General features: G+C 47.0%; 2 protein-coding genes across 7 annotated transcripts; both read right to left on the bottom strand.

Annotated features, from left to right (window-relative positions):
* Window positions 1–1263: 1263 nt before the first annotated feature.
* Window positions 1264–9066, bottom strand: LOC117031250 (RNA-binding protein 4). Of its 5 annotated transcripts, XR_004424485.1 has the most exons (5): window positions 8862–8998; window positions 7647–8068; window positions 3516–4209; window positions 1800–1991; window positions 1264–1693 (listed from the first exon to the last, which is right to left on the bottom strand). XR_004424485.1 is itself a non-coding variant. In XM_033121720.1 (4 exons), the coding sequence occupies exons 2-3, from the start codon at window positions 8056–8058 to the stop codon at window positions 3524–3526; spliced, it is 1098 nt and encodes a 365-aa protein (XP_032977611.1). In that variant the 5' UTR covers window positions 8059–8068; window positions 8862–9066; the 3' UTR covers window positions 1264–1693; window positions 3516–3523. The 5 variants fall into 5 exon arrangements, 2 of the variants coding, with proteins under 2 accessions (XP_032977611.1, XP_032977612.1); XM_033121720.1 differs by lacking the exon at window positions 1800–1991 and having other exon boundaries at window positions 8862–9066; XR_004424486.1 differs by lacking the exons at window positions 1800–1991; window positions 3516–4209 and having other exon boundaries at window positions 7525–8068.
* RBM14 (RNA binding motif protein 14) lies at window positions 9063–25259 on the bottom strand. Of its 2 annotated transcripts, XM_033121718.1 has the most exons (3): window positions 24790–25259; window positions 17674–19132; window positions 16054–16931 (listed from the first exon to the last, which is right to left on the bottom strand). In XM_033121718.1, exons 1-3 carry the CDS (start codon window positions 25124–25126, stop codon window positions 16724–16726), a joined length of 2004 nt encoding a protein of 667 aa, XP_032977609.1. In that variant the 5' UTR covers window positions 25127–25259; the 3' UTR covers window positions 16054–16723. The 2 variants fall into 2 exon arrangements, with proteins under 2 accessions (XP_032977610.1, XP_032977609.1); XM_033121719.1 differs by lacking the exons at window positions 16054–16931; window positions 17674–19132 and adding an exon at window positions 9063–9196.
* Window positions 25260–25531: the final 272 nt, after the last annotated feature.

The raw sequence follows: 25531 nt of genomic DNA on the forward strand, positions 1-25531 counted from the left end.
GACAATGGAAGAAAAAGTACCTAGCCTAGATGTTAGTCATAATCTTCGTTACTGACCGACCACTTCTTACCCATAGGAACTCATAACTCTTCCCACCCCCCGGTCCTCTTTAACTCCAAGTTTTCCTGGAACTGTTGTCTTAATCATCTGACATCTCACCAAAGGCAGCTTCCATGTTCAGCAATTATTTGTATTCTGAGGATAGAAGCAATAGAAAGATTCTGACAAAAAAATGATTGCATAGAATATCACATTAAACACCTACAGGTTTCACATAGAGCAAACATTCAATAAATTACAATTACCAATAGTTATTCCCATCTAGACCATCTATGAATTAAGAGTCATGTAGAACCATTAAGTAGAAAAAATGAGAAATCACCCAACTCAAGATCAGCTCTTTTCTTCTCTCCCGTCACCACACTCCACTTTTCCTAAAAGTATACTATATACCTGGAATACAGTAGGTGCTCAGAATTTGTCGAATGAATGATTCTGGGAAATGCCCTAACTAGATACAGTCCTACTATATATATGTTAACACTGGAGCAAGGAACAAAAAAAATCTGGAAGCTAGTCTGTTTTGATAGAAGCACAGAACTAAGAGGCAGTGGCTCTCCTCTGCACTCGTCCACCCCCCTCATCGTTAAACCGTCTAAAACTCATTGCTAGGTCCTTTTTCTATGCTTATCACTCCAAAGACTGTTAAGTACAAGTAATGAGGTGCTAGTGGGATTCTAGGGGTTTGACAGAGTTATACAAATAGATGGTGAAAGGCATTAAAACGTGTTCCTTACTGACCTAGAGAAGTAGCAGAATGCTGTTGGAGCCATAGTTTTCTTTCTCCATACGACATGAAAAGTGAAAGGTGACCTTCCTTTTCTTAGACTTCCTTGGAAATAAGTCAGTCTAGATGCACTGATTGGGAGGTTGGAATGGTAACAGTAAAGGGTGGGTGATGACTGCTTCTCAAGCAGGAAAAGACCCACATTTCAAAAATATTAATAAGTAACTGGTTTTATAATAAAGATGGACTAGTGGGAGGAAGTCTTTACTGGAATAAGGCTGCCTACCTGGGTTCTTCCGTATAACCGTTTTCTTTAGGCACCTGGAAGTACCACCTACATACAATAAAGGAAATAACCACAATGATGTTCACCCAGAGCTTCGTATCCAACTTTACACCCTCCCCTTCTCTTCCAGGGACAAATAAAAAATCCAGACACAAGCCCAAAGCAAGAACTCTCTCGAAGCACACATACCCTAAGTTGAAAAACCATTTATTTCACAGGAAAGAAAAACAAGTGATCCAACTCTAGGTGTCCACCTGCCACAAGCCTTTGGGCCAAAGACTCAGAAGCAGTGATGCTCTCACCAGGGCCATTCTCAAATCCAACACCCACTGGAAGCAGGAGATGGGGAGACAGCGTAGCCGCCCCCAGCTTCTGCACACAACGAGGCCTGCTAGAACAGAACATGAAGGGAAGCTACAGAAGCATCGGAGGACAGTAAGAACAGGGAAAGGGGCAGGAGAGGAAAGGAAGAGGTGGTCTGACTTAACAAGGTCAATTAAGGTCCACGGTTCCTGAGGGACTGAACGCACAGAGCCGAGAACGTCCCGGAGACGGGTACCATGAAGAGTGTATTCTCATGCACAACCGCAGCTTGGAATTTCAGCCCACACACATCCCACCTGAAAGAGAGCACAACACAGGGGCTTTACAGCAAAGCTCAAAAGGGCTTTCCCACTTAAACGTCAAAAAATGTCTGGTAATTTAACTCCTTTTAAATTTACTTACTTGTACATCCCCAATATCACAATAATCTTAAAGTGAAAAGAGCTTGAAGGCCAGAGAGTAACTGGGAAGGTCAAGCAATCCCAGAATGGGGCTTTTCTTTCAATTAAATAGCAAATTTTCTTTCATGAGTAGGCCACATTGCATTTCTCTGCACATTAGCATTGCTCAGAGAAGGTAATTCCACATCACAAACTGTCATTGGAAGGCAAGGAAAAAGGAAAGGTTCCAATTAGCTCTCTGGTGTAACAAGTGAAAAATATATTTGACTCTGAGAGCTACTACCAAGGTCCAAGTTAAAAACCATTCAAGGTCTAGGCAAAAGTACCATCAACTGAACAAGCTGTTAAGACCTGAGGGCATTCAACTCTTGCCTAAATAAAAAAACTAAAAGAATGTACTGGAGATCAAGTGTAAGCTACACATCAAGTTTATTTTCTAGCCCTATGAGTGATTTCCATCTAATAACCCTGGGCAAGTTACATACCTTTTGCCCCAACAGAAAAGATGATGGAGTAGCTAGCACCCACCCTGTTACTACAGGATTACAGATCAATGTCTGGGACACATTGGGGGATACTCAAAACTAAGGGCATTGGGAATCACCCTTTAATACAACAGCAACCTCAAATACCTAGAGCCCAAAGCTGGCAAGCATCAAAAGAGAATATACTCAAGTAGAGCCAAACGGACCATGAGGCTTAAAAGTGTGCAGTAGAGGAAAAAGCCAGGACTCAAGGTAGCGCTGGTGGTTCAAGAGGATTAAATGCCCATAACTAGTGGGAAGATGAAGGGAGTGATGTGCATAAGGCCAACCTCCCAAACCCGGATTTGAACATTACAACGAGAGCAAAATTAACAGGTCTGCATGCTGATTTATATCATCACATATCCTAAACAGGAGAGATGTCAAATATAACACTATAGGGACAGTTTGGAACACAGTAAACAGGCTCTTCTTACAGGACAGATTCGCAGATAAAAGCAATAGAGTGGGCCTTCTATTCAGGACCTGAATCTGAGCTGTGCAGAAGTTGGATTTGAGTCTATGCCTCAGATTCCTCGTTGAACTCAATTTTCTACATTAAAAGAAGACACCTTTTCTACTCCTCTCTGCCCCAACTTAACATCAAGTAAGTTTTTTCTATAAAGCTCATGGGGGGTGAACTGTTCAGCAATGTCAGAAACACACTGCTTCAAGATTGAGATGATGCCATCTGGGTAGTCTTCATCCAAACTGGAACCTGAGCAGTGATGACCAGTTAACTAGTTATGGATTTTATCACTACAGGTCGCAGCAGACCTTTCACACAGCATGAAAAACAGGAAACTTGCAGACCTTAGTAATGTCACATACCTATAAATTTCAACAAAGGCCCTGAAAAACAGCACACCTGAGTTTGAATGTCTGGGTCACAGGTTCAGTTCGATTACAGCACATAGGTGTGACCCAAGATTCATCACACCATTCTTTGCTTTTCCAGACACAGAATCAGACAGACTCCCACAACTAGGAGCTCTGGAAAAACAGCCATGAGGGCTAAGGATCTTTACATGTTTCAAAAAGTTAAGTAGTTAGGACTTCTGCCTAGCCTCTGAACCATGCTAGTAACTTTATCCTAACCCTGCAAAAAGCAAGCAAGCAGGGCAGCCCAACTGAGCCTTTAGGCTGCAGGAGGGTTGGCAAAACCAGAACAGGGGACACCCCACCACTCTCACCTCAAGCTTTAAAAGGCTGAATACCGCGCCCGATCCGCATACTGCTCCCGCTCATACCGGGCCATGTCGTACAGGGAATTCCGCGCGGCCGCCGAAGCTTGGGACAACTCACTGTCATGCCCGTAACCGTAGCCCTCTCCAACAGTGGGGACTGGGGCTGTAGCGCGACGCAGGGGGCTCCGATCCCGCCCGTAATATGAAGTGGAAGCTGCAGTAACAGCAGCAGCGGCTGCTGCAGCAGCAGCAGCTGTAGCAGCAGCAGCTCCTGAGGTCGGCAACAGGTGTCTATCGTAGGGATCGAGAGAGGTGGAGGTGAGGTGACTGGCCATGGCTGTATTCTGGACTTGTGGCAGCTGGGACAGGGTCTGCTCTGCGTAATTATACGCAGAAGCAGCTGCAGCCGCCACTGCCTCATAGGACCGGGAAGCACGGCAGCGCTTGTAGTAGGCATCGAGCGCTCCGTACGTGTTGTTGTAATACAACGAATCCCCATAGCTCATGGTGTAAGGTGTACGCACTGCTCCGTACTGCTCATTATACTGCTCGGTAAAGTCTGCCACGCGGCCCGAACGATCTACCGGGCACTCTTTGGACCAGTGCCCCTCTTTCCCGCACCGATAGCAGCCGCTCTGGTCTCCCATCCCGGGCGCAGTCCTAAGCCGGCTGGTGGACAACTGCACGTGCATTCGTTTGCCTTGAAGAAACAGACGCAAGAAGGGTTGCTATCACTTAGTCATAGCCCCAGCCCCTACCCCAGTCACTGGTCATACATAGCAACAGTTTTTACCTAGGAAACTCTTAATACAGGGCTCAACACCAGAAAGATTTAAAAAAAAAAAAAAAAAGTCCAATACATAAATTCAGTATAATGACCTGATTTCAGACAAGTATCAATTGGATGAAGAAATGTTTCCACTCTGAGACCTAGTTTAATGCTTAAGGAAACAACTCTTGCTCAAAAACAAGCATCTCATCCTTTGCCAAGTAGCTGTGGACAAAAAGTACTCTGAACAATGTCCCAAAGTCAAAAGAAAGCACAATAAACAGCGCTCCACAGATTGACACCTCCAATCTTCACTATCAAGACTCTAATTTCATTAAGCAGGAGAATGCAAAGGCCAGTCCTCCAGACTCCTACCCCACCCTACCCTACCCCAAAATCGAAGAGAACAGAGCAAGACACTAAAGTTACCACTAACAGAGAATCCAGATTTTGATTCATGGCTGAGTGTGACAGGCAATTTTCAAGATTTCTGGAAAAAAACACTTGGGGGAGAGGGGAGGAATACAAGTTGAAGGCCTGCCTGCCCTTTAGCTGGGTCCTATAAATTGCTGGTTCTGCTCTTCTAACAAGGATTCTTTACAACCTACAGACTGATGGCCCCTAGTAGAATCAAAGGAAACAGGGCCGAAGTTCACAAGATACCTGAAATTTTTATAAAGATTACGAAAAACTTGGAAGAAAAGTGGAGTGAAAAAAGTGGAGAATCCTGTATTATTAGTGGATCAAACCGTTCATTTTAGCAGATTAAAGTACTTTTTCTCCTTAGACTAGAAATCTGAGGTCCTAAGAACATACACTTAATAGTAATGTTATTTTCTGCTGAAAATTAAAATTTGTATTCTGGAAAAGTATTACTTCTGAAAACCTAACAAAAAAATGAAACTTTCTGAAAAAATTTAAGTTTTAAACCTTTTCACAGAAGCAGTTTCCACCTAACATGATCTACCAATTTAATGGTAAGCAAAATTCCAGCAAAAACTTGCCAAATGCAATTGGCTGTGTGACACACCCAAACACACAAATGTCAAAGTGAATCGACAAAATCAGGGGAGTCAACAGGTCACCTATTTATCTCATGTTACAGAAAGTAATAAATACAGAATTTCACTTGCAAAATTAAAGTTAGGTTCTGGTAGGCTAGAAAAGGGGTGGAAGGACCAAAACACCAAAAAAGTTCTGGTTTAAACATTACATCTGGTTAAGTGTAGGTTGCACGTTAACAGTTAAGATATGCAATTAAATATTTCAGTACTTTAAAGTGTTAACCTATGTTCCTCTGGCATTTGCATTCAGGGCCACAAAATCAGAAAATAAGTGTAATCAAGGAACCAACCAAACACATTCAAAACATAAAGATCATTAATAAATACTCTGATCTAAGCCAGAAAAAGTCTTTAAAATATCTAAAATAGATGCTTTTTAAAAAAAATAAATACAGTTGACCCTTGAACAACTCGGGTTTGAACTGCACAGGCCTACTTATGCGAAATTCAAACTTGTGTTGTTCAAGGGTCAACTATATTTTCAACTTGAAGATGGGAATCTGCTTGTGCGAGGGCCAGCTTAAGTTATACTCAGATTTTTGATTGGGGCGGGGTGGGACAGTGCCCTCAACCCCAGCGTTGTTCAAGGATCAACTGTATACCCAATACTGAGAAAAGGAAAAGGAAAAAGACCATTGTAATAAATACTGCTCCTTTAGACATACTCTACCAGGCAGTATTAAGGAGAATGGGGATAATAGTAAGGAAAATGGGGCAAAAATAACTAAGTATAGGTAGCATCAGAGAGCCTAGAGTGCTACAAGGATAATTTGCCCTGAAATCAGTCCACACTGCTCCTCCCTTACACATGTAAGCAAGCACACAGCACCACCTCTTCTGACTGTGTTTAAGAACAGAAGAGTCCAAAAATTAGGTATCAGACCACAAATCCTCTTCAAGAGCAACTTTTGCTCCCAATTAAGTTGTTGACACAAAATAATTCTCAACTTACCAATTAAAAAAGGGAAAACCAGACCCAAGAGACATGTGATACTTCTTTGCAATCCACAGCAATACCCATGACAGGACACCCGTTACTTGGGGGAATGATGATCAGACCTCCAGCTCTAAGAAAGGTCCAATTTAAGGGAAATAAACAGCAAAGACAGCAGCAATGCCTCTTAACAATATGACTGCTCAGGGAAAGCAGCAGCCAGTACCTTGATTTGGACTAAAAAGATTGGAATGTAGGTTAAAAATGCAGCAAGGACTTGGAAGTAGTTACAATCAAAAGGAAAAGGCTCTTTTTGGACACTGGGGACCCAAAGGCAGTAAAAAGGAGAGTTAACTCATCGTTACCAACCCCTTCCCGACTGCCACTCTTACCAAAGGAACTTAGAGCTTAAATCAAGAAAATACCTTCCAAATAAAGGGACAATCCACAACATCACACACGCTGCCTTCCAGGCACACTAAAACAATTCATCTAGTCAAGGCTTCAAGGTAACACCCATCTAAGTGCTCACGGAGGGATGTTATAGAGTCCACCCCCCAAACCAGTGAAGAGGCATTGCCAAAATCTCAATACCTCCTCCTTAGAAACTCCTGAAATCAGTTTAATTCTAGAGTGGCCTCATCCTCAAAACTGAACCTCTTAAAAACACCAGTTATCTAAAGACTATTTTTACTGAAAAGTTATGTATGAGTTGGGATGAGGTGGGGCAGCTTAACAAGGATTCTACTGCTAAATGTGTTGCTTAAGCAACTTTTGCCAGGTTCTTCGTATGTAAAATGCTGATACAGGCATACCTTGTTTTATTGCGCTTCACAGATGTTGCGTTTGTTTTTTTTTTTCAAACTGAAGGCAAGACCCTCTACCACCAAGAGGTTACGCCTCGCTTTTAACTTGCTTTACTGCAATACTTGCTTTATTGCAATGCTCAGGAACCGAACCTGCAATATCTCCGAGGTATGCCTGCACTGTGCTGGGGCAATAAATTCAGAGTGAAACACTGCCATATACTTTACTACCCCACCCCGCCCAAAAGACAACTGGGCAAATCTTCAGAGGAAAGGATTTCTGCACTAGTATGCATTAAAAAAATAATAATAAAAATTTTTATAAAGGCTTAGGGGCTCCACACTAAAACCAAGTGGTTTTTCTCCCAGAGCCTTGATTTGCCTAAGGTAAAGCCTCTAAATCCCATGCATTCTCCATTTTAGGTCCATCACCCACACTTACTTCTTCACCATCAGCCAGCCACCAGCTGTATCTCTACTCCAAACCCCTCTCTCTTTACTTTTCCAACCTATTTTCTGCATATAGCCTTGTGTTCAGCCCTCTTCTCATAGAGGGTGGTTCACCTTGAAACTCTGTGTTGTCAAGGCCCCTGATGGCCTCTACCGCATCCTCTGCCCGCTCCATGTGTACGAAGGCATAATCTTTCACGATGTCACATTCGATGACTGGACCATACTCCTCAAACTTGGCCCGAAGCTCTTTGTTGGTACAGGTGGGGCTGATGTTGCCCACATGCAACTTGGTGGAGGTTTTGCTCTTATTCTTGCTGGCTTCCACGTTGATGTTCACCCCGTGCAGCTTGTAATGGTGCAGGTTGCGGATGGCATCCTCGGCCGCCGTCTTGTCCTCTATATGCACAAAGCCGTAGTTCTTAATGATATCACATTCCAGCACCTTCCCATACTGCTCAAAGAGTGAACGGATCTCCTGCTCCGTGGCCTCCCGGGGCAGGTTTCCGATGAACAGCTTCACCATCTTGACAAACCTAGAGGAGAACAAAATTTTAAAAAGACCTTAGGCCCAGGTTAGTTCAAAAAAAAAAAAAAAATCAATGCTGTCGTTATCTTTTCACTCTAGCTAGTATTTCCAAACAGTTTTCCCTCTCTCACAGGCCCACCTCCATACAATAATGAAAGGGAAATAGACATAAGGAGGCCCGCTACAGTACTGGCTATAGAACCAATAAAAACCTGTGTAACAGAGGTCCTTAGTAGACAAAGGATTTGGTAAGAGATGGATAGTTTCAAAGGAGAATGGTAATGAAAATGAGAGCATAAATACAACGCTGAGGGCACTGGGCTCGTCTATCCACTGTGAGGACAGTCAGAAAACAAAGGTCTGGCTGGATTGACTACCTAAAATTATGAATTGGCTCTTCCTCTCGTAACCGAAGTAGCCACCATTTCCGGAAAAGCGGGCTACGATTTGGGGTTTTCCTTTGGAAGCAGCGAACGGGCAACTTGGGCCAGATAGCGAGGGATGAGGGGTACAGGAAGTGCCGGAGTGGGGACCGCCTCTCCGGGTGCCATCCCACGAGCTCCCGCAGAATGGAGAAAAGCGTGCAGAGAAGGGGGCTTCAGACTCAAGAGCCAGATACTAATGTCTCAGAGTCTGAGAAGTTCTCGAAACGGGGTTCTAATTCCTAAGTCTAAGGGAAGGGCGGTTATCTCGGTGGGAACCTCGAAGCAAGAAACCGAGCCAAGTCGGGTAGGGAGCAGGGTGGGAGAAAGCAAGGTCTTCTCGGGGGAGTCGTGGGGGAAGGGACGCTTCAGGCTTACCGCGCCAATGCCGAGCACCGAAGTCGGCTCTCAGTGACGGGTGCGGAGGCCGCGACCCCACTCGGATACCCCTGAAGCCCAAAGGAATGAGATAAGATTTAACAGGGCAAAAGAAACTGCAGAAAGGGGTCGGAGTCTCTCACCCGCACGGGAACCAGCAGGAACTCTTCCTCGCGGTGCGGACCTTCTGACAAAACGCTAAAATGGCGGCGGCCGCAGCAGTGACTCTGGGTAGAGAGGGGGTGAGGCTACCACCGTATTGGCCCCTCAGTAGAGTAAAAGGCAGACGTTCCCGCGAATCCTCTTCCTGATTGGTTACCACGAATGCCAATTACCTGAGAGGCCGGGAAGAGGTGGAAATGTCAGTAATCCCTGAGCTTTTATGCGAAAGCCAATGAGCGCCAATCTCGCGATGCCGAAGTCACTGATTGGGTAAGAGGCAAGCATGAGGGAGGAACTACAAACGTGGGCTTCGCCGGCGGGGTTCGACCCGCCATTAGGCAGAGCGAGCTAGGAGCCAGGTGTGGCGATCTTGAGCTTCATGGCGCCAACTTTGTTAAGCTTACTCATTTCGCCACTTCCATGTACACACCCTGACAACATTCCGCGCTCTATTTTGCCTTCTACTCCAAATTTCGCCCTCTAAACTCCCCAACCACCCCCTCGCAGCCAGGATGACTGCTTTAGGCAGACCCAAAGGCCGGTAAGAAAAATAGCGAAGGCTCCCTCCTGAAGAAATCAACCGCCTCCTTTGACCAAGAATCCATACTGTAGTTTTGGGAGTCCCGAGCTCCCCCAAATTACTTTCATAGGTGGTGGTGAAAGGATCTCAGAAAACGGTTAATGGAGAATACAATTAGGGTATAACGACCCGGTTGGGGTTGCAGTACTCAGGAGGCACTGAGGAGACCACCCTCCCGGAGTCCAACATGAAGAGGCTTCTCCGTGTGACCTTGGAGACTGAGAAAACACCCCCACCCTACCCTGAGAAAAAACTGGAGCAGAAAAGTTTTTTGTTTTATTTTATTAGGCGCCATCAGCCAGAGCCGTAGGTTTTAACTCCTAGAATCGACCTTAGAGGGAAGAGCCTAGTCACAACCAGCTATAAACAAAGTACAATCAAAACGGCATTCTCCAGAGGGTCTGGCTCCCCCATCACATTTTCTTTCTCATCCTTTGGCTTCTTCACATAATCCCATATTCATTGAGCAAGCAACGACCCTTTCTTTGCAAGGCAACTTTTGAAGAGAGTTAAGTAGCAGAGAGGGACAGGTACAAGTGGAAGAACTTAAAATACGAACTTAAAACATGACAGTAGTAGTAAATTGTTTATGAGGAAAAGGATCATTAGGAGAGGAGATGACACAAGTAGAACGTCCAAAGCAAACCCCCGCCCCCCCCAAAAAAAGAGGGATTGGGGTCATAGAGAGAAAGGTGAAGTAAGGGTTATGGAAATGGGTTTTAAAACCTGACAAGACGCTAAAATCAAATGGTGAAAACTGGTCAAGAACTTATTCTGGAGTGAAAAATGATAAGGACCTAAAAATGTCAAAATATAACATTTACAGATGTGGTGGTCACTGATCTTTGTCCATTTTCATTGCAGACTCTGATGCTGACACTGAGACTGAGTAAAAACCATAGGATCAGTGATGAAGAAAACCAACTCCATGTTAGTCCGCTGCTTGTGTGCCCTTTTTTGAAGGGGTCAGCATTAGGAGGTGGTCACAACTCAATCTGCACAGAGGAAGGCATCTGGTATAGAAATCCTCTCAGCTCCTTTCAGTTTGATTTTCCAAAATATTTTGTGTCCCAACATCCCTGGAGATAAACTTTCTTCCAAAATACCCAAGTATATGAGATCAACTCACTCTATGTATGAAACTAGGAATCTCGCCACGTCCGATAGGAGACTGGGAATATAAATCTTCTCAGGATCAAAACGCAGGCGTTTACAGACCACTGCCCCCCCCCCATCACCCAACCTAATGATTTGATTTACCTTCTGAAAGCCCTCTAGGTCTAGTGGTATGTGTTTCATTTTGTAAGCTCATCCAACCAGGTAAAACACATTAAATCATCCCCCTGCTTTTTAAGACCCGTTGCAATTTGAAAATTTTCAAACTCACCCTAACCCAATCTGGTTCTTTCCAGAATCTCCCAATCTCTTTAGCACCCCCACCCCCAAACTGTTCTCCATCCAGCACACTGGCCTTTTTGTCCTAAGTTCATTCAGACTGCAATGTTCTCCAGGTCCTTCACTGGCCACCCATCTAAAGACATTCCCCTACTCCAGCCCTACTTTGGCACACTACCCCATGACTCCATGTTCTTTTTCCAAATACTTACCACCATTTGAAATCCTATTTGGTCATTCACTTTTCTGCCTTCCTCCCACCCCCTGCCCCAGCAAATACTTGTTCTACAAGGACAGGGACCTTTTCTTACTCCCTACTATGTCCACAGTGTTAGAACTGCACCTGGCACATGGTAGGCCCTCAAATATTTGCGAAGTTAACAAATGGATGAATGAATGCATACGAGTTAACCTCTTGCTAACCGAAAGGAAGGAAATTACTGGATTTTCAGTTAATATCAGCTTAAGAAGATGGACACTTAGTACTAAAAACAAGCACGTTTACTCTTATCAGCTAGTACTTTCCAGTCTCTCTCAAACAGAATAAGCAGGTGCCCAAAAGCCAGGGGGTAACCTATGCTACAGCGTTTGATCACCAGGAATACCAGCTTGACAAATGCTGCAAAATGAAGCTTTAGGTAGGAAGATTTATAGCTAGCGTCTCCGTAATGATGTTCATCTACCCAACTGTGTTTTACCCAGTACTGAAGGAACTTAATGTCTGTTCCTTAAAAACCATAAATGCTTTTTAAATTAAAGACATCTGTTCCAAATCCTCTACCTTACCACCCCAACTACTTACAGAGAATGGAATGTTTTAAAAGTACTTTGCCTAGAACACTGTAGATGCAATTTTGCCGATCAGGTCACCAAGCCCCTAAAAGATAAAGTGACTTGTCTCAAGTCATGTAGAAAGCTAAGGTTCTGACAATCAAGCATATATACCAGGCGTGCCAAAACAATGTATACACGTGACTTGTATTCATCTTTTGTTATCAGTATGTTTTGAGTGCTACAATTTCAATAGTTCTTTCCTTTCTTAACATGTGTATACATTGGTTTGGCACCCTCTGTACATACTCTGGCTGCAGATCTTGAAGAGACTGAAAGTGTGGGTGCCTGACCACTGCACTGTACACCTGAAGCTGAGTAATATTGTATGTCAACTATAATATATGTAGTCACGGATATGGAGTACAGCATAGGGAATAGTCAATGGAATTGTAATAGATATATACAATGTCAGAGGGGCAATAGACTGGGGGAGGGGGGTTACCCTTTGTGAGGGGTGAAATGTCAATTACATTGTTTTGTACACCTGAAACAAATTAAAAAAAATAATTAAAAAGTGTGGGACCTGGACTCCTGAAAGGGAAATGAGGGACAAATTCAAATTTAGGGGGGAGACACTGGCATCAGTGAAAACCACTCAAATGTGAATAAGCAATCTGTATTAATTTCATAGCCTTAGGGGTGAATATATATAATTTTACACCTAATAAATGTCTCCCGGTCCAGAAATGAGTTACTGGTCTAACAAGGGCTAAAATTAAAAACCAGTATTCTCCAGGGATGTTCAAAGGGAGCCAGTAGGCCAGTTAAGCAAGCCTCCTACCCCTCCAATCCCACTCCAAGCTACAGGTTCTTAGCCTGCTTAATGTCTTTGCAGGCCCAGACTTTTCTTCTCCATACCCAGGAGAATCTGATCTCAAGACACTGTACAGTGTTGCCTGAGACTGGAGGGGGCCCAAACTAGTGTGGTCCAGTGGCCTACGTCACTCCTAGGTAGCATTCATTACAAAAATCCACTGTCTTTCACTATTACTCACATGTGCTGCACTCACACCTACATCCCAAACCCTCTCCTCAGCCGTGTGCTCCACTAGGCAGGCCATCCCAATCTCCTGAGAATGTTCCAACTCATTTCCATGAGATGGCTAGCATTTAATGAGCAGTGACTACATACGAGGCCCTACACTTGTCACTTGTTCTCATTTGATCCTTCCAACAGTATTATTGTAATGATTACAATAAGCAAAGTCTTGGATGGTTCAAAAAGGCTGGTTCAATTCCTTGATCCATTACTTTCTAACCATGTGATTTTAAGAAAAGTTATTTAACCTACAGCCTCAACTTACCCATTTATAAAATAGGTTTAGGAATACCTAACACATTTAGGTTGCAATGAAGAGTAAACGAAATATATGAAAAGCACTTTTAACAGTGCTTAGCATGTATTGAGTAAATGTTAGCTACCATTCCCATTTTAGAAATGAAAAAACTGAGATAGAGTCCTGACACATCCAAGATCACACAACTAAGTGATAGAACCAGGATTCAGACTCAAGAAGCCTGATTTTATTAGTACTAATACCCTTAGTCATTTTCTCTGTACCAAGTCAGTTTTCAAATCTAACTCCAGAAAGTTTTTATCAAATTACTGGGACTGCCCCATCCTCACCTTCCCTACCTACCACTTTCCTAGCATTGCTTATTAACTGTTAACTAGTTCACTGAGGTATGTCCTGCCTCCCGAGACCGTAAATTCCTCAAGGTCAGCCCAAGTGCTCTGTACTTGCTGCACTACAGGCACAGTATTTCAAATGACTCAGGGCTAGACTTAAAATCATTTAAGAACTTTCCCCCCCTGGGAAACTCTAGATTCTACCCTTTATGACCTTTTAAAAGGTACCTATAAGAATTTAGGTGAATATAAATTTTCCACCTGCCATCCATCTTATCTTCTCTACTACCTGAACTCCAATTGCATACTAGTCCATAAATCTAGGAAATTTTCATTATAACCTCAGCCATCCCATGTGATAGTCAGCTTACTTGGCTTGATAGAACAAAATGACCAAAGAACCAACAACCTGTGCAGACTTTGGCAGAGCTTAACTGACAGGCGTGACTAAAAGGTCGCCTACCCAGAGGGTGACCCCTCAGTGACAGTCCCATTACTTCCAGCACAAGGAATGGGGCCCCAGGCCTATCCCAGACAGAATTTGAAACAAGGTCCAAACCTCAGAAAACACTTCTATGTGGTCTTGTTCCAGGAATAAACCATCTAAAACTTGTCCAATGAATAAATGCCAAGTCGTAGAGGTAACAGATGCAAAAGAGCAAAGATGTGAAGGCTACTGGGAGCCCATATTCCCCACTCCTTTTCCCAAAATATACATGAAATGTCTGTCCTCCCATTCACTCAACCCAACCATCTCCAAGTTATAGGACCCTGGAAATCAGAAATCCACAAAACGCACAGTATGAAGAGTGGACTATAGGATTAACACAGGCAGCATAATTTAAGAGGGGAGGGAATTTTAAAACAATCTGCAAGAAAGGAAATTGACAAATGATTTAACTTTGTAGCTCTTTCTGGCTTAAACAATGAGAAGCCCGTGGCAGCAAGGGCATCAGGACCAAAAGGTGACAGGCAGTTATAAAGTATCATCTAGGCCAGGTCACTGAAGAACTTGGGCTACAATACAGAGCACCAACACTGACCCCAGGAGCACATTAAGCTGATTTTTCACAGGAACCATGGGGCTGGGACAGTGGCAGAACCCTCAATGGAGAGAAAGACGACAGAAAGCCACATTGACAAAGAAATATTACAAATACACAAGCCACAGTCACAGCCTTACAATCAATGAACTCTCCATCTTCCAGGGTGGTAACCAGAGCTAAGCTTGTTAGCTTGGCCCTCAGATCACCCACCCTCACCCAGAAAAGTGACAAGAAACCCTATCAAACTCCCCTCCCAGGCCTACAAAGAAATGAAGAGGAGCGAAGCACCTAAAGGTAAAGCAGTGAACAGAAAGAGAAGAAAAAGAGCTATGGCCCAAGTACCCCGACTCTACCCCACTTAGCATCCACAAGTAAGAGCTCATGGTTATAAAGGCCATTCAGACGCTTTTGCCCACTGGGCCGAGGAGAACATCTGGGTCAAACTACTCTGTCATGGGCAAGTTCGCAAGAAGCCAGTGAAGGAGGCCGAAGAGAACCCATCTGAACTCCAGCTGACACACACCTCCCCAAAATCACCTTGCCCCAAGCAGGCTCCCAGATCAAATCTCTAAAGCCGCCTTCCCCAAAGGAACATCACCAGGTGGTCCTGTTATCACCCCACCCCCCCCAGTCTTCTTCCATTCACCCATCATTGATCCCAAGCCTCCCATCTTGTCCCTGGCGGGAACTGCCATATTTTTTTGCCAAGGTCCACTAGAGCCCCAGTCCCGGAATAAAAGGACAGAAAGGCTCTGCAATTCCTCTCTATCCCAGCATCCCTACTTGCTTATGCGTGCACCTCAACCCCTTCCCAGTCTATCATGACAGCCTCAAATACAAACCCAGCAAGAAAACTGTAAACCCTAACATGGAGACAGGGAAAGTGAGTCTCAGGTGACTAGGATAAGGCAGGCAGGACGCAGGAAGGACGCTCCACGGTGATGTTCAACAGGCGAAATACCACGGCTGTGGCCAGACTCTCCCGCACCCGCTTCCAAGTGTCCCACCCATCCTTCCTCCAACCACAGGGCAGTACCAGACACCGACAGAACCCCCACCCCACTAATGGCTCCTTTCCAGGTCCCAGCTCCAGCACTCAACTCAAGCCCACTGCCTGAAGGATCCAGAAGCCTCGTCAGCACCAAAGCAGCCCATTCCCCACTTCTCAGTTGAGAAGCCAAACCCCGGAACCACCCTGCTGGAGCACAGGTTGTTTCTCAATGGGAAACAAGTCAGGGAAAATGGTCAAGCATACGCAGAGGAAAACGGGCAATACATTTCATGCATTGTTGGTGCAATTCAAGCTGAGGGCTGAATAAGCCCAAGCAACTTGGTCTGGACTCTCCAGTCTAAAGATGGCAGACCAGCAGGACGACGACGAGCTAAGTCCTTCTGAGTAGCAGGGAACTCTTTCGAATTCCCACATTCAAACCCCCTTCCTCAGCTGCCCTGGGTTCTCTGGCTGCCTTCCCTTTTGCTGTCACATCTTCCTGGATGTCAAACTGGCTCCTCTGAAACAGTGCAATCAAGACAATGACAACCAGGTTTCCAAACTGCAAATTGCCCCAAGTTTTATTTGTAGTCCATACAAAAGGGAAAAAAAATTAAGGTTTTCTAATACCACCTACTTGGGGAGACGGGGAAGTGGGACTGTGCCACTCAGCATCAGCTAGAACATCAGGGGACAGGAGGGATTTGGACATACACCAACTGACTGTCCCAACAGGAACTCAGTCTCAACACAGTCTCAGAGGGACAGTCAGGGCCCCCTGGACTGCTGGCACCGCTTGGCGCACAGGAAATGGTTAAGATAACCCTTTCCAGGCCTCCCTCATATCTAAAAAGAAAAAGGCGCCGCCGACCTCAGCTGTAGGTTGCTTCCCCATCCAGACGACCTTAAATATCGCGCACAAAAATAAAAGGGAGCCAGGAAAAAATAAAAACATAAAACAAATTCCCATCCTGGGAGATGGGAGGCAGGGGAGAGGGGAGACCGCAGATCTAGAGCCAGTAGCAAGATTTGCTGCTGAGGCGAAGGAACGAAGTAGGTTACTGCCGAACACTCAAAAGGATCGTCTCCTGGGGAAGGCCTACATGGTAGAGGGGATGAAAAACCGCCAACGGGAGAGATCTGGGCCAGTGGTTAGCTCCTGGGTCTGCAGCCTACCCCACTCCTCTCCTTCCCTCCCCGTGATGCCCCCATCCCAGGACGGCCCTACATGCGGCGCTGGTAGCCAGAGTGCATCTGAGCTGCCCGCAGGTAATCATTATAGGAGCCCGAATAGCGTGCGTAATCAGAATGGGCATCGGGCAGGCGACGGTAATCCAGCGAGGACTTTGTCGGCGAGCGGCGGAACGAAAGCTGCGACTCTGATAAACGGCGGTAATCAGAGAGCTCGGCTAAACGCCGGTCGGAACCATACCTAGTCGAGAGAAGAAGACAGTTGGTGAATGAGACAATCGAGGGGAGGGCTCCAGGTGGGCATGGGGGAGATGCCAATGGGGATAGGGAGGGTGTGATCAAACTGGTGTCCAACAAACAAGGTTTTGTCAGAAGGCTCATCACCCTATCCAGGGCAAGAAACCAAGCCCGCCACTGAAGCCCTCCCTTCTGAACTGGCCAAGGTGGACTTTAGTCTACATTCCCAAACCACAAACAATCCCCATCCCTGGGCCCTGCACAGAAAAACCGTGGTTGGTTATCAACAGAACGGCGGACAAAAGCCAGGTCCCCAACTTCCCACAGAGTGGACGCACCTCATACACCTTGCCATCAGCCAGTGAGTGCCAAAGGGACTACTCTTTGAAACCCACCCCCACCAAAGCCAGGACAACCACATAACAGGCTTAAGGACCCTAGAGACAGTGGGAACAGCTATGGGCCACAATCTTGTAGGCAGTAGCTCCAATGGCACTTGGGCTAGCAAGACAGGTGACACTTTTCCTAGCCTGAACAGCTGGTACCACCCCAGGCTGAGCACTATGCTCCACCTGAACTCTGGTGACCAGGAAAGTTCACAGACATCACCCCCTCAAAGTCTGGACATCCCACGGGAGTAGAGAAGACCAAGGGAGGGGCCGATGGCTCCAGTTTCCCTCCCGTGCCAACCTCAGCCCCTTGCCCTAAGCCCCAGCTGGGGGCAGAGGCGGGGGGGCATACAGTACCTTTTCGACATGGCGACAGCCTTTTTGTAGGGATCGTCGTAGCTGGCCCGGGGTGGGGAGAGGCGGGTACGCTCATAGGGCGGCGGGGTGCTGTTGGCGTTGGCAACGGCCCCCTGGGACATGGACAGGTAGGCTGCAGACGGCTGACCTGCCCCATCGTAGGCACTGCCCGGCTGGCCACGGTAGGAGGCAGCAGCCTGGGGATGCTGCTGGGCAGCATAGGAAGCAGCCAATGAGGCTGACGACTGAGTGCGGTAAGGAGCTGCCAGGGTGGCAGAAGGCTGGCCCCCATAGGCAGCCGCAGCACCGTAGGAGCCAGTGGCTGCAGCAGCAGACTGAGCCCCATAGGAGCCTGACAGGCCCATTGATGCTTGGGCCCCATAACTATTCAGCTGGGTCTGAACAACCGGCTGGGCCCCATACGATCCAGCCATTGGGGTAGTGGCTTGTGCAGCGTAGGCAGCTGGCTGGCTGGCATAGGCAGCAGCTGCAGCTGGCTGTGCCACGTAGGCAGCAGGCTGGGAAGAGTAGGAAGCGGCCTGTTGTGCGGCATATGGGGCAGACTGGGCATTATAAGAGGCTGAGGGCTGGGCATTGTAAGATGCTGCCTGGGCCCCATAAGCCAGTGAAGAGGCTGCAGACTGGGCCCCATAGGAGGCTGCCTGGGCCCCATAGGAGCCTAGGGAGGAAGCTGCTCCCTGGGTGTTATAGGAGGCAGCCGCACGAACCCCATAGGAAGAAGCAGCCTGCGCGCCGTAAGAGGATGGCTGGTTGCCATAGGAGGCCAGGGAGGAGCCCTGAGCCCCATAGGAGTTGAGCGAGGAAGCCGCAGCTGGCTGACCTCCATAGGAGAGGGCCGAGGCTGAGGGCTGGGCTCCACTGTACGGGCCAAGTGACGAAGCTGCAGCAGACTGGGAGCTAGGGCTGGCCAGCTGGCCCCTGTATGGGGCCCCGAGGGAGACAGAGGGCTGAGCGCGGTAAGAGGCTGCCTGGGCTGCCATGGGCTGAGTCCGATAGCCGACACCCAAAGAGGCAGAAGGCTGGGCCCTGTAGGCAGCTCCCAGTGACACTGAGGGCTGGGCCCGGTAGGTGGCTGGCTGGGCCGTCAGAGGAGCCACGTAAGAGGCTCGGGGAGGTGAACGGCGCAGGGGGCTGCGGTCGCGACCAAAGAAGGGTGGTGTGGGCTGACGGGCTTGCCCATCAAAGCCACCAGTGCTGTTGCCAAAAGCCTGCTGGTAGTCGAAGGTGGCAGAGAAGCCACCAGTTCCAGGGAATGCCGTATCCCCAGCCCCTGGTTTCTTGGTCTTGTCCCCAGACTGGATAGCCAGGCCAGGCCCCTTCTTCTGACCCTTGGTTGAGAGTTCCACGTTGATGCGCTTGCCCTTCACTTCTTTGCCGTTGAGCTGCGCGATGGCGGCTTTGGCATCTGCTTCCTTCTCCATGTGAACAAACGCGTAGTCTGATAAAGCAGCAGACAGAGGGTTAGCAATTAGGGGGGCAGGGCATGCTACCTGCTGGGTCCCAAATTGGACACACCAACAGCACCCAGCTGTTGCCAGCTACCTCCAGGCCTCCAAACCCTCCTCTCCAGGAGTATGTCATAAAACGTGGCTCCCTCATAACAAAGCTTCTGACTGTCCCAAGCAGCAACCTGTGCCTGTGGCCCTCTCCCCATTCTCCCTTTTCCCCCTGCCACCTGACCCAACTTCCTGGTAAAAGAAAGGGCAAAGACGAACTGCAACACAGGATAAAAATCTTCACAGCTCCTGTAAGCATAACCAGCAGACAAAACGCAGAGAGGGTGCCTGCATCACTTTATTCAGTACTCTCTAACCCAAAATCACCAAACACTACTGCTCACCTTTGAGGCTTAACTCTCAAACACTGGAAATGACCACTTACGTCTTGGCATGACCCATGTCTCAACCTAGGGTCCAATTAAGGTAAGAGAGATAGATTGCAACGCATAGTTCACGAAATTCCTCCATGTTGTTCTCCCCTTTTCCCACAGTACTTCCCGGTTTTCAAAGCACTTTCATACAAGACCTCACTGGGCCTCACAACAATCCTGTGAGGTAGGCAAAGCATAGGATCATTCTATTCTCCCCATTTTACAGGTGAGCAAACATGTAAAATGTTTGAAGAATTTATATGGCTTGCACCCAATCAAAACGAGTTACGAGTCAGGAACAGAATCCCAGCTCTCCATGCCCCTTCACTATACCGGTCTATGCTGGGAAGTTAATGTATAAGGCAGGACTGTGTAAAATGACTAGAAAGGGGAGACGCTGAACCCCATGTAAGCCATCGAGATGTGGGAATGGAAACTGAATCTCCTGGCTGAGTTCAGGCCAAAGCTCCCACCCCCAGGCTACATTACAGCCTCCACTGGTTCCTCTTCAAGGGACAGAGGTATGCCTTACCCCTTGGGCTCCTGTTCAGAGAGGACCATTTACAGGAAAGATTTGGTTTCTCAGCTTCAAGGGAAGAAGCTGCAATTACAGCAGCTAGCAGGTTCTGCTAAACTGGTTACCCCTGAGTCCTCATTCAGGATCTGAATGAGCTGAGGTGGGATAGGCTCTAAGACAGAACACAAAGACCTACCCATCTACCACATAGAGAAAATTTTATTAGGGCGAGAAGTGGGAAGAAATTCTTGTTCACAACCAAACTCACAAACCACAATGGTGCAAGCAGGATATGAAGAATAGTAAGATCGTGCTGTGGGAAGTCAGTCCATGCACTTAATCCCATCTGGGCCTATGGCTAGTTGAAGATATACTTCAAGTACCAGGACCCCAACTTTCTCACATGGGTTTAGAAAATAAAGAACTACATGGGTGAAATAATTAAGGTTCCATTCTTGAAAATAAAAAATCTTTTTTAATGACCTCTAAATAAATGTCCCAATTTCTACAAACTTGCATACTGGGATGCCCTCTCTCACTGTTCCTACAAAGCAAGATATTTTTGCAGATGTTAACACAATGCCACCAAGAGACTCCCAAAAAAATGAGAATAAAAATTTAATCAACAGGTAGAAGTCAGAAATATGGTACAGCACAAGGAATCCTGGGCTAAAAAATAAAAGGCCTCAGTTACAGATCCAGCTATCACTGACTTGCTATAAGCTCATAAGAAACAATTTATTTCTCCATCTGACAAATCTGTCCTACCTACTTCAAGAGTTAGGAGATTCAAATAAGAAGATAAAACTACCCTGTAAAGTAGAAATAGCTAAATAACGATAAAGGATTATGATGATTATTCAAGCCTAGGTATAACCATAGGCTTATTTCCCACAGAATATTATCTTTCATCTCTAATAAAACACAAGAGATACAACACCATCTGTACATGCAAATTTGGAACCTGACAGAGGAGATTAAAAAAAAATGAACTATCACAACTCTCAGTCCTCACACCCAGGGCCAGAACCTGATTTCCTATCTACCGACTGGGAAAAGCAAAAATGTTCCTTTCAGCCTAGCCACAGGGCACTAGAATTGTCCTGATCTCTCTCCTCCATTTTGGGTAAAGTGAGCTAAAAATAGATGCTGGTGGCAGGAGATATCTTTAAAAGCTGAGGCTGAGCTGACCCTCCAGGGCATGGCAACACCAACTGGAGAATGCAATGGCAAGCAGAAGGCAGGGGCTTATAGGCAGATTAATGGGAATGGGGCAAAACTCCAGGCACTGTGAGAAAATGTTAAAGAACCATACTACATTCCTGACTAACTTGAAACTAGAATGAGCTAGAAAAAACACCCAACAAAAAAAATTTTCAATGGGTTTACAAGAGCAATAGGACATCCCAACATCTACTCCCTACTTAGTTGGGTTTTATTAAGAAAGTTGTGAAATTTGAAAATTGAGATTTCACATGAAATTCAATTGATCACCCAGATGAGCTATATAACTGAAGTTTTTTTGTTTTTGTTTTTGTTTTTTAAAGAGAAGGAAGATTTGGGGGCGGCCGGTTAGCTCAGTTGGTTAGAGCACGGTGCTCTTAATAACAAGGTTGCTGGTTGGATCCCCATATGGGCCACTGTGAGCTGCGCCCTCCACAACTAGACTGAAACTACTTGACCTGGAGCTGATGAGTCCTGGAAAAACACTCTTAACACAAATAAAAAGTTAAAAAAAAGAGAGAGAGAAGATTTATTAAAGTAAGAGAAGGTTCGGCTGGGCAGAGTCTGCTGGAAATTACTGCAAACTACTCGCCATAACTGATTTTTTTAAAGCCATCAGATACAATTATAACCAGTTTATATCACAAATTTCCTAAGCCTAATATTGGAGGGAAGTATCAATAGGTTTCCTACTGACTCAATCACATAACGGCTAACTAATCCTATCACAGTGAGCAGCCAAAGGCAGGCCTAGTCCTATTAAAGATTCTTAGAAACCCAACTACTAGAACAAGAAAGAAAAAAACAGATCTAGAAAATTCCAGAGACCCACCAGCCTGGAGACCTAGTTTAAGGAATGACTTCTGAAGGAAATCCACTGCACTTAAATGGACTAGCAATCTTTTACAGAGATCTCCTAATGATCTAAGTGGCATTACAATTCCCCCAGTACCAACTTGAGAATCCAGAAAAATGAGTTTTGCTATCCTAAAGAGTAAAAACCTCTAACTTGAATCTACAAAGCTGTGCATAGCAGGTAGACTGGCCATCCACAAAAAAGGAGAGGTAAAGAAGAGTTTCCTCTTCCACCTTTCGGACTTCCCCTGGTCTAAATGGTTCCTACCTGTCAGCAACTCTCATACTTCTACTTCATCTTTGAACACCCAATAGAATGTAGCTGTGGAGAGTGGTTACAATCCACTGTTGCTATGGAGATTTTTACTCTACAAATCAAATCATATCTACTATGCTCCTGGGGTAACCAGGCAACTATGTTTTTTTCCCTGTGAAATAAACAGAACTGGATGTCCTGAGCCATGCCAAGCTTCTGTGCTTTTCGAAGGCCTGACAGCCAACACAAGACTCCATCAAATGCCCATTCCCAGCCCAAGAAATGAATAAGCTATTTATAGAGCCAGACCTACTCTCCTCTACTACATTCCCAATTATAAAACTTCACCTTCCTTCATCCCAAAGAGATAGAAAGGAATCAGTGAAGGATATGATGCTCAAATGTTTCCCACAGTCCCTTAATCAAAGTATGTCAGGAGCTCTGTTACATATCAGCATAACTGTAAATAAAAGCTGACCACCACTCCCTGAGGAAGTCAACGCGTTTCTGCTAATCACATTTACAAAGAGACAAAAGGCACAAAACTTTTGCTCTCTCACAAGGAGTCAGTCAAGAGTTCTAAAAAATACTTGCAGTTATACACTTCACCCTGCCCCCCCCCACTGCCACTGTCAGTCCCAAACAAATTCAGGCAAAATTTCGGCATTCTCTACCGCCTGAAAGCAAGCTTCTTGGCCAGTGAGTTGCATGGACTGTCCCTGCTAGTTTCTAGACTCCACCCTGCCTAAGAACCACAAAGAAACACAGTAGGTCAATTAAACACAGAACTCTCATAATGAGCCATACATCCCATCCATTTCCTGGCCAGGTGCCCCAGTCTGAGGCCCTTCCCACTCTTTTACTATAAACAAAAGCAAAAATCCATGCACCATACAGCCTGCCTCAGAGCACCCAGCAGGAAAGCCTGATTCCGGATAGCCGTGGACTTGCATAACCTGAGTTGAGGAAAATAGAATGTAGTATTAATGCAGAACAAGGAATTGACCCTAGTAGTGGAGACTACAACCTTTTACACTTCCCCCAATTACAGAAAGGACAAAGTATGGCCCAAAAGATGTGCCATTCCAGGACAGCAAATGAAGTATCTTGGTGGAAATGAATAAACACCTGCACCCACATTTATTTCCTATCCTCAAAACTTCTCACAGGGTATGAGCACGTACGAATTCAACACCAGGAGTAGAGAGGGCATCGGATACTCCCAGGTTGCATCCTTGAAGAAGGAAGGGCAAAGTTAACCCTGATCTGCTCCTAACAGGAACAGACTAGCCACATACACAGGGCTGTCCCACCAAATCCTGCCAACATAAAAAGAGTTTGGGGGTAAAAACCCAAATTATGAAAAAAACCAACTGGGTCCCAAAATGAAGTCGGGCCTAAGTTATGGTGAAACAATTTTCTCCAAGGCAAACTAAGGATGTGCCCTGAGGATTAAACTACTCAAGCAAAGACGACTAGTAAATAAATGTTGTAGTCAATGTTTAACGAAGACCTCTCTCACACGCTCCTTCCCACGTCCCCCCTCAGCCAGAGTATGCCCCCTTGGAAAACATGCCCCAAGCTTATAAAAAGAATGACACCTCCCTGGGGCATGGCCTTGGCAAGTCTAGGGAGAAGGGGCCTTCATAAAACAAGCCGCCTTCCACAGGCAAGAGATCAGGGTTTCCAGTTTGTAAAATCGAGCCCAAAGGAACAAAAAACCCAAGGTTTGAGGGAGCTACAAAGCACAGAGTTACCACGTCTAACCCACCGAACAATTCTGAAAGGCCAGCGTAGTTCGGAAGGGGCCCGTCCTGTACCCACGAGTACACCCATGGCACACAATACTAAAAAGGTCCCAGCCCAAGAAACGACCAAGGGCCCCGTTACCTTCCGCTCGGGAGCATTCACCGGGAGGGAACACGAGGGTGGTCTCGGGGCGTCAGCCCCCACCTTTTCCCTCTTCCCTCGCTCTGACCGACGTCTGGAGAGGAAGTGGGGAATGGAGAGATCTTCCCCGCTCCACGATCCGGCTTGTGCCCGTCACTTCCCAATTTCCGCTCGGTGCCAGGCCCAGGAGAACAGTGGAAGGCGCGCCCCCGGTACACTCGCAAGTCTCTCAGGCGCGTCCCCGGCCCCGTAGCTCAGCCAACAGCGGCCACCTCACCCACCCAGAGCCTCTTCCTCCCATTTTGTGAACGGTGCCTGGACCGTAAGGGGAGGAGGGTGGCTCAACCCATCGCGCCCCCAACACCTCCGGCCTCGCTCCCGCCGACTTCCCCACCACCCCCAACCACGCAGTGACTGACCCCCCGGGAAAGGGGCGTGGCTAACAAGCAGAGTGACCCGCGCGCGCCCGCGCCTCCGCGTTACCTTTCACCACGTCACACTCGATGACGCGCCCGCGGCGCTCGAAGAGGCTGCGCAATTCCTGGCTCGTGCATGCAGCCGACACATTGCCCACGAAAATCTTCCAAGTGTTAAGAGGCCGTGGGCGCGACATCTCCACCACGAGCGCGCGCCCCGGCCGCAGCTCGTGGCCATGGAGGGCCTCAATGGCGCGCAGCGCGCCCGCGTTCTCGCGCATGTGCACGAAGGCAAACTGTTTCATGACGGCGCAGCTCATGACTGTGCCGTAGGGCGCGAAGAGGGCTGCCAGCTCCTCCGGCGTCGTATCCGCCCCATCGACATTTCCCACGAATATCTTCATTTTGTCGCCGCAGCCGCCTTCCTGGAGAGCCGGGACCTCTCCTCCAGCGACAGGCGAAACGTCCAGCCAGCCGGCAGTCCTCCCCAGGAATGGCTGGCGACCGAGAACCCCGCCGCGCAGGCGCACTGATCTAGCCAATCAGGGCTTGCATCCACCGCGTCCTGCAGCCAATCAGAGAGGCTGAGAGAAGATGCACGCAGGCGCAACCAATCCCAGAGGGCCTGGGGCCCGCTCGTTTGCTGAGGGGTGGGAGAGGGAAGACGGCGCGCGACCAACCGCCACTGCGGGGGGGAGGGGAGAGGTGGGTACGCGGGCGGGGTGTGCCGGCAGCTCGAGCGGCCTAGTCAGTGAGGCGGCCTCTGGCCGGGGTGGGGCCGGGATCGGCGGGCTCCAAGGAAAAACTTT

This window comes from Rhinolophus ferrumequinum, chromosome 11 (genome assembly GCF_004115265.2).
Source record: "Rhinolophus ferrumequinum isolate MPI-CBG mRhiFer1 chromosome 11, mRhiFer1_v1.p, whole genome shotgun sequence".
NCBI classification, from domain to species: Eukaryota; Metazoa; Chordata; class Mammalia; order Chiroptera; family Rhinolophidae; genus Rhinolophus; species Rhinolophus ferrumequinum.

Excerpts from the sequence above, each read along its gene's own strand:
- LOC117031250 (XM_033121720.1), bottom strand. The coding sequence starts at position 8,058 with ATGGTGAAGCTGTTCATCGGAAACCTGCCCCGGGAGGCCACGGAGCAG. Across the intron at positions 4,210-7,646 it reads TGACAACACAGAGTTTCAAG|GCAAACGAATGCACGTGCAG; the intron begins GTGAACCACCCT and ends TGTTTCTTCAAG.
- RBM14 (XM_033121718.1), bottom strand. The coding sequence starts at position 25,126 with ATGAAGATATTCGTGGGAAATGTCGATGGGGCGGATACGACGCCGGAG. Across the intron at positions 19,133-24,789 it reads CGAGTGTGACGTGGTGAAAG|ACTACGCGTTTGTTCACATG; the intron begins GTAACGCGGAGG and ends CTGCTTTATCAG. Across the intron at positions 16,932-17,673 it reads GCTGTCGCCATGTCGAAAAG|GTATGGTTCCGACCGGCGTT; the intron begins GTACTGTATGCC and ends TCTCTCGACTAG.